Below are 7,302 nucleotides of genomic sequence, written 5' to 3'. Positions count from 1 at the left end.
CGTGCACATTGTACTAACAACATTAACAAGTCTAGGATAACAAAGCTCTGAAGCAATGTAGGCTAAACCTACAAATATAATGCAATGTATGTTAACAACCAACCTACCAGCAGGTTGTGTGAGCCTCTAACCTACCACTACCAATATATTGTGTCAAACAACCCAAGACTGAGTGACAGTGACACCTCAATGAAGCCTTTGAAGATAGCATAATGACCTGGTTGACTCTGATATTTTAACTAGTAGTAGCAACCCGGAAGAATAGACCACGCAAGGAAAAGTGTTAGTGAAACCTCAATGCAAAAGGAGGAGAAAGGTAAATCAGAACAGCAAAAGCTTGAATCCACCATACAAGTAGGCATAGTAGCTCAACATAATGGATTTTCAGGAGAGGACGAGACAACACCACCCACCAAATTCGTGTGGGTCCATAAAGCACTACCTTCTAGGTGTGTCCAACAAAAAGATGTCACACGACATATCAGCATAGAACGCATACTCCCCACTCCATAGGGTCACTAAAGTCACCTCCATTTCCCTTAGTTCTTTTCAAATGTGAATTGAGATTTCCATTACCTTTTTCACATCTAGTGAGATTTTTATACTAGTAAGTGAAAAAGAAGATAAACTACGAAGGTATACATGAGGAAGCATACATAAAGGCATAAGGTTAATGCTACCTTTTGCACCTAAGCAAGAACCTAAACAAACTCACCGAACATTTCTCCGGGACTTGAAAGGGAAGCCACCAGGTGGTGATGGTGAGAACTCCAGTGGGAGGTTTGGGAGTTCTCCCTCACAAGAGAGCATCTGGAGCACTTCCTCACTCGATGGGCGACGAGCTGGAGACCTCTGGATGCAGAGCAGTGCAACCGTAATGCAGAGCAGTGCCTCGTCACGGTTAACATCACACAGGGCAGGGTCAACTAGATCAAGCAAGCGGCTGGCACGTGCAAGGTGCCTGGCCCATGATATAAGGCTTGCCTTCTCAAACTCCGACATGGGTGACGCCATTACCTGCAATGGCCGGCGACCGGAGATAAGAACAAGTAATAGGACCCCATAGCTGTAGATGTCACATTTCTCCGATAAAGGGCCTCCGCCACCATACTCTGGAGCCACATAGCACACCGTGCCGCGCATGCTCGGCGTGCTGCTCACTGTACCACCACTCTTGGGAATTAATTCTCCGCTTGCCCAGTCACGGCTGCTTCTTGCACCATTTACCCACCAGTTAATGCTGCCATTGCCATTACTGGTGCTATTGCTGCTCCTCCGGCTCCAGCTCTTTACCAAATTCCACTTTGACTGCCCCTTCTCATCCAAGTCATCATCAATATCCCTTTCCCACCATTGCAACCCAACCTGCTGGCTCTTTGATTTGGCAAGTGCCCGCCGTTTCTGCTTCTTGGCGAGCTCATCAACATAATCCTCACGCCACCATTCTCGTGCCCTTCGCTTCGACTTCTTCCTCTCGGCAACTGGATTGGTTACAGCTGTCCCTGCAATCCAATCACCCTTGGGGCGTTCCTTTTTTATCTCCGATCTAATCCACTCCATGACATAGTCCTTAACACCGCTATTTGGTGCACCATTGTCCTGCCGCCACCACCAGTCATTCCCAGTGCCTGATGTGGTGGCGCCACCAGTACATGAGCCACCATTGCAGCTCCGGCTGTTCATACCACTGTCAACGCTGGTCTTATCAAACCCAGAAGTGGATGCAGCCTCTGCCGGCGATGCAGATGTAAAACCCTCATCATCCTCCAGCGACTTGGGTGCAACATTCCCCTCCCAGTTCACTATGGTCGTTACCGTGCTCTCTGCCACTACCGAGACGTCATCATCACATCCACCATCAGGATGCCCATTCGCATCACCGCCTTCGGCAATCATATCATCGCCTTCAGCAATCAGCCCGCTCTCCGGGTTGCCTTCAGGGTCAGGGTCGGAACTGAAACGGGCGAGGCCAAAATCAGCAAGGCGGGCCCTGAGGTCTGCGTCGAGCAGGACGTTGCTGGCCTTGACGTCCCCGTGCACGACCGGCGGCTTGACGACGGAGTGGAGGTAGCAGAGCGCGGCGGCCACGTCCCGCGCAACGGCGAGCCGGCGCGGCCATTCCGCCACGAGGTCCGGGCGGCGGCGCGACCCCGTCCCCAGCAGCGCGTCCTGCAGCGACCCGTTGGGCATGAGGTCGTAGACAAGCATCATCCGGCGTGGCCGCCGCGCCTCTCCCCCGCGCGCCGGCATCGAGTAAGCGAACGGAAGCAGGACGTTGGAGCAGAGCGCCTCCTCGGCGGATGAGGAGGAGACGGAGCTCATGAGGTGGGAGGCGACTGCGATCTCGTTGTGGAACTCGCGCTCGCCCTGGAGGGAGCCCGCGGCGTCCATGACCTTGACGGCGACGGGACGCTCCCTTCCTCTGCCTCCGCGGCCCTTCTCCGGGGAGAGAGCGCCGCGGAAGACGGGCCCGAACCCTCCCTGCCCGAGCTTTTTCCCCGCGGCGAAACCGGCCGTGGCGCGCCTCAGCTGCCGGTACGACAGGCGCCGCAGGGTCCCCTTGGTCCCCTCTGGCTTCGCCTCCTCCCGCTTTCTCCTCCTCCGCCACCACAGCGCGGCCACGAGGGCGACCACGAGCGCGACCGCAACGATCGCCGCGGCCTTCGCGGCGAGGTGGCGTTGGTGGTGGCGGTGCTGCTGCTGGAGGAGCGCGGCGGCCGGGGGCGGCGCGGAGGCGGAGGGGGCCGGAAGAGGGGGCTGGCGGGAGGGCATCGGGAGGCGCGGCGGCAGCGGAGGAGGAGGAGAGGGCGGCGCCGGAAAGGGGACTGGCTTTCCACCATTAATTAGCTTCTGGCTTCCAGCTCGAGCCTTCAGAGAGGGCTCTGACTCTGACTCTGACTCTGCTCGATTGCCTTTGCCTGTGTTGGTTTCTAGGACTTCCATTTTTCCGTGTAGAGCCGCGTGTGCGTGTAGCAGGGTTGTAATCTTCCCGTATGTTTTAATGACGAGTGGGGTCCGGAGAAACACGGGGCCACGGCAGGCTGCTGCGGGCTCCGGGGGCGGCGCACAAGGGGAGAGGCCGGAGGCGTTGGGACTGCGACCTGTAATTATTAGTTAGTTGATCGGTGACGATGATAAAGCTAGGCCTTGGATTCGGCGAAGAAGTCAATGTAGGCCTGGTCCATAGCGAGGAGGGATGCACCACGGGATTCGAGAACCAACGGATTAGCAGGCTCTTGCTGTCTGTAACCATTCTCTGATCCTCAAATTGCTGATCGCGTGATCTCAGACAATAGAATCGTCGTGGTTCCGTCCTCTGTCCCACAAAAAATGCACTTTAGAATTTTTTTAAAATATATATCAAAATATTTATTGCTGTTGACTTTTTTATCACACCATTTGAGCATCCGTCTTATTCAAAAAATAATATAGATATCATTTATTTTGTTTGTGGCTTACTTTACCATCATAGTTATTTTAAACACGACTTATCTTCTCATACATTCGCAATAAATTTTTAAATAAGACGAATGGTAACAACGATAAATATTTTGATACGGAAGGAGGAAGGAGTATTAAGTATCTATGAGAAATGATATAGATACCCGTAATTAAACAAGTTAATCAACACGGACCAAATCTTGAAAAGAGAAAAAAGTTAGGCTTTAAAATGCGCATATATCTTGGAAATGCAAAAATGCATCTTGAAAAAGAAAAAATCTATCAATTAAGCAATTAATTGTGTATACAATTAAATCTAGTTGGTCCAAAAGCTACAAATGCATTTTTTTTTACAAATTTTGAACTATAAAAGAGACTTTGGAGAAGGTGAACGGCGAAATGTGCTGGGGAAAAGGACTCCGCAAAGACCAACTTGCGCAAGGATATGGACCGGTGCTTAATTGCAGCGATGCATAGTCTTCAGCATGATCAAGTGGTGATTGCAGGGCTGGAGGTGGAGCTGGAGGACCTACGGTCGGCCGCGGGCTACGTGATGGACATGGTCCAGCCCGAGGCCAATCCTACCAAGCCGACGCCACTGCTGGACCGACTGAGGAGTGCTCCTAGTCGGCTGAAGGCGCTGATGAAGGAGATTGCCATGGAGTACGCAAAGAATGTCATTGCGCTTCTGAAGATGCACTTCCCCTGGCTGCCTGTGGAGCACGTTGGAATGGGCGTTGTCGAGGACTTTGATGTTGATAACCTCCCGGAACTGGCCGAGCAATATCAACGAGTCGTGGAGGACTAATCAAAGAGTTGGACCTGTAATAGAAAGACTATAATGTGTATCAATCTGTGTCATGAGATGAGTAAACTAGTCAACTAACTTATGCAAGTTGAAAGCCTCCATCCCTTCTTTGGTGTATACGACAGGACATCGAATAGCTTAGGCCTGTAGCCGCTAAGCACCTAGCCTTGCCTAGCTCTACTGATAGCAGATCTCAACCTTGTAGAGGGGGCGGATGCAAGATTGTTTGGGTTTCGTGAGCTAGGACACCGCCAACACGAGTTAGTCGTACTTGTCATGAGAGGGGTAGGAGAAAAGGCAAGACACAGAGGTCGGCACGTAATGGGGGAAGCCCCTGAGCGTAGCGGCAAGGGTGTGGTCTGTCGATCAGGTCGGACAGCCCCCGAGCGTAAGTAAGAGCTCGGGTGAGAAAGCAAGAAGGTAGTAGGTTCGCAAAGAACCTCTGAGGTTTTATTTATTCAATATGAGAAAGTTGAAAGAGTACATAACTTTTATATCCTAAGGGTAGAAGCATCATGGGTGCTGGATGTTCCATGGGTTGGGGATGCATGAGCCATCCGCACACTGCAGCCGGCATGTACCGGGTTGAATGACCTCTTTCACGATGAAGGAGCCTTCCGAGGGGGCCGACAGCTTGTGCATGTCTTTGGTGGACTGGATCCAGCGGAGCACCAGGTCACCGACGTTGAACGAGCGTTCCTGGACATTCCTGTCGTGGTAGCGTCGAATCTGCTGTTCATGCCGCGTGTGCTAGATCAGAGCCACCACACGGTATTTTTCTAGGCTGTCGATGTCGACCTACCAACTCTTTTCTGCTTCCTCTTCCTTGTAGTATTGAATCCGCGGGGCACCAAAGGCAACATCTGTTGGTAGTACAGCCTCTGAGCCGTAGACGAGGAAAAATGGGGTGTAGCCGGTGGCCCAACTCTTTTGGGTGCGGAGACCCCAAATGACATGGGGTAGCTCCCGGAGCCATTTGGTGGTGTACTTGGATGTGTCGTTAAAGATGCGAGACTTAAGGGATTGGAGGACCATCCCATTCTCACGTTTGACCTGGCCATTGCATTGTGGGTGAGCTATTGAGGAGTAGTATACATCAATGAGGTTGTCCTGGCAGAAATCCCAGAACTTGAATCCTATGAATTGTTTGCCCAAGTTGGTAATGATATGTTGGGAACCCCGAAGCAGCGTGTGAGCTCTTCGACGAATTGAGCAGCTTTGGGCAACTCTATGCTAGTAATAGCCTTGACTTCGATCCACTTGGTGAATTTGTCAACTGCCATGAAGATATGGGTGTATCCGCCCGGAGCAGTCTTGAAAGGGCCAACCATATCCAGTCCCCAACATGCGAAGGGCTAGGATGGTGGGATGGTATGCAGGACCTGCGTTGGGAGGTGTTGCTACTTGGAGAAGAATTGACACCCTTTACACCTCCTGACAAGCTCTTTTGCATCGGTGATAGCAGTTGGCCAGTAAAAGCTAGAGCGGAATGCTTTCCCGACCAGATTGCTCGAGGCGGCATGGTTCCCTCACGAACCCGAGTGGATTTTGTGGAGGAGTTTGAGGCCTTCGTTGCAGAGGATGCACTTTATCAGAATGTTGGTAGACACGGGCTTCGTGTACAACTCCTTACCAATCACAATGTAGTTGGTGCTGCATCATGCAAGCTTTTCGTGCTCAGCTTTGTCCTTTGGGAACATGTTGTCGGTGATGAATGCGATGAAAGGTGCGCGCCAGTCTTCCTCCGCCTCGATCATCAGGACATCGGTGGGTGCTGGGTCAGCTTGAGCCTGGGCATTGCTGTTAGCTTGGTCCGGGTCCAATATCTTGATGGAAGGTTTTCTCATGTCCTGGATGAACACGCTGACAGGCACTTGGGTGCATTTCGAGCCGAGCTTGGATAGGACATCAGCGGCAACGTTGTGGTCCCAAGGGATGTGATGGAACTCGAGACCGTCAAAGTGAATCTCAAGTTTGCGGACCTCAACACAATAGGTGTCCATGGTTTCCTTGGTACAATCCCAAGACTTGTTGACCTGCTCAATGACGACCTTGGAGTCGCCAAACACAAGTATGCGCTTAATGGCGAGTGTGGTGGAGATGTGGAGCCCATGTATGAGGGCCTCGTATTCGACGCCGTTGTTGGTAGCCTTGTAGTGGATCTGGAGGACATACTTGAGCTTCTCACTTTTCGGGGATATGAAGAGGACCCTTGCACCAGCTCCTTCGAGGTTGAGGGCGCCATCGAAGTACATCATCCAGTGCTCCGGCCTCTCCGAGGAAGGCGGCTCTTGGATCTCAGTCTATTTAGCAACGAAGTCAGCCAGGATCTGGGACTTGATTGCATGACGTGGGCAGAAGTTGATGTCGAATTCGCCGAGCTCCATGGACCATTTGATGACTCGGCCATGGACATCCCTGTTGCATAGGATTTCACTGATTGGGTAGGAGGAGACCACTTGGATCTTGTGTGCTTTGAAGTAGTGACGCAGCTTACGAGAGGTGATCAGGATTGCATGGAGCAATTTCTGAACCTGCGTGTAGTGGACCTTGGAGTCTCTCAGGACCTCGCTGTCATAATATACTGGCCTTTGCACCATGTGGGCGTGGTCGGGTTCCTCGCGTTCTACAACTAGCACCATGCTCAAATGTGTGTTGTCGCAGAGATGTATAGTTGCAGCGTTTCTTGATTGGCCGGAGCCATCATGACGGGAGGGGTGGAGAGGAATTTTTTGAGTTCCTCGAGGGCCTTGCGGGCCTCATCAGCCCACTCAAACTTGTCTGCCTTCTTATGCAGCTTGAAGAAGGGGAGTTCTTTTTCACCGAGCTTGCTGATGAAACGGCTTAGGGCCGCCATCATGCCTATGAGCTTCATGACGTCCTTTTTGCCGGCCGACTACGCCTGATGGCTTCCACTTTGACGGGGTTGGCCTTGATGCCGTGTTGGTTGACCATGAAGCCCATGAGCTTTCCATGGGACACCGAAGACACATTTGCCCGGGTTGAGTTTCCATCGATAGCCCGGAGGCTGTCAAATGTTTGGGCAAGGTCGG

General features: G+C 52.0%; 2 protein-coding genes across 2 annotated transcripts; both read right to left on the bottom strand.

Moving 5' to 3' along the window:
- Window positions 1-317: 317 nt before the first annotated feature.
- Window positions 318-2,989, bottom strand: LOC117840379 (receptor-like serine/threonine-protein kinase At2g45590). The gene has a single exon (XM_034720887.2). The coding sequence runs from the start codon at window positions 2,941-2,943 to the stop codon at window positions 712-714; it is 2,232 nt and encodes a 743-aa protein (XP_034576778.1). The 5' UTR covers window positions 2,944-2,989; the 3' UTR covers window positions 318-711.
- A 2,918-nt stretch (window positions 2,990-5,907) lies between these two features.
- LOC140221163 (uncharacterized) lies at window positions 5,908-6,849 on the bottom strand. The gene is made up of 2 exons (XM_072290485.1): window positions 6,565-6,849; window positions 5,908-6,411 (listed from the first exon to the last, which is right to left on the bottom strand). Exons 1-2 carry the CDS (start codon window positions 6,847-6,849, stop codon window positions 5,908-5,910), a joined length of 789 nt encoding a protein of 262 aa, XP_072146586.1.
- Between the last annotated feature and the right edge of the window lie 453 nt (window positions 6,850-7,302).

Source organism: Setaria viridis, chromosome 9, assembly GCF_005286985.2.
Source record: "Setaria viridis chromosome 9, Setaria_viridis_v4.0, whole genome shotgun sequence".
NCBI lineage: Eukaryota > Viridiplantae > Streptophyta > Magnoliopsida > Poales > Poaceae > Setaria > Setaria viridis.
The sequence above is the reverse complement of the archived record's forward strand: the minus strand, read 5'-3'. Positions and strand labels throughout refer to the sequence as shown.

What these genes read in the sequence shown, in the direction of transcription:
- LOC140221163 (XM_072290485.1), bottom strand. Translation starts at nt 6,849, where the DNA reads ATGGTGCAAAGGCCAGTATATTATGACAGCGAGGTCCTGAGAGACTCC. An exon ending in CCCAGATCCTGGCTGACTTC is followed by an intron (nt 6,412 to 6,564) that starts GTTGCTAAATAG and finishes TATGTCCTCCAG; the next exon opens with ATCCACTACAAGGCTACCAA.
- LOC117840379 (XM_034720887.2), bottom strand. Translation starts at nt 2,943, where the DNA reads ATGGAAGTCCTAGAAACCAACACAGGCAAAGGCAATCGAGCAGAGTCA.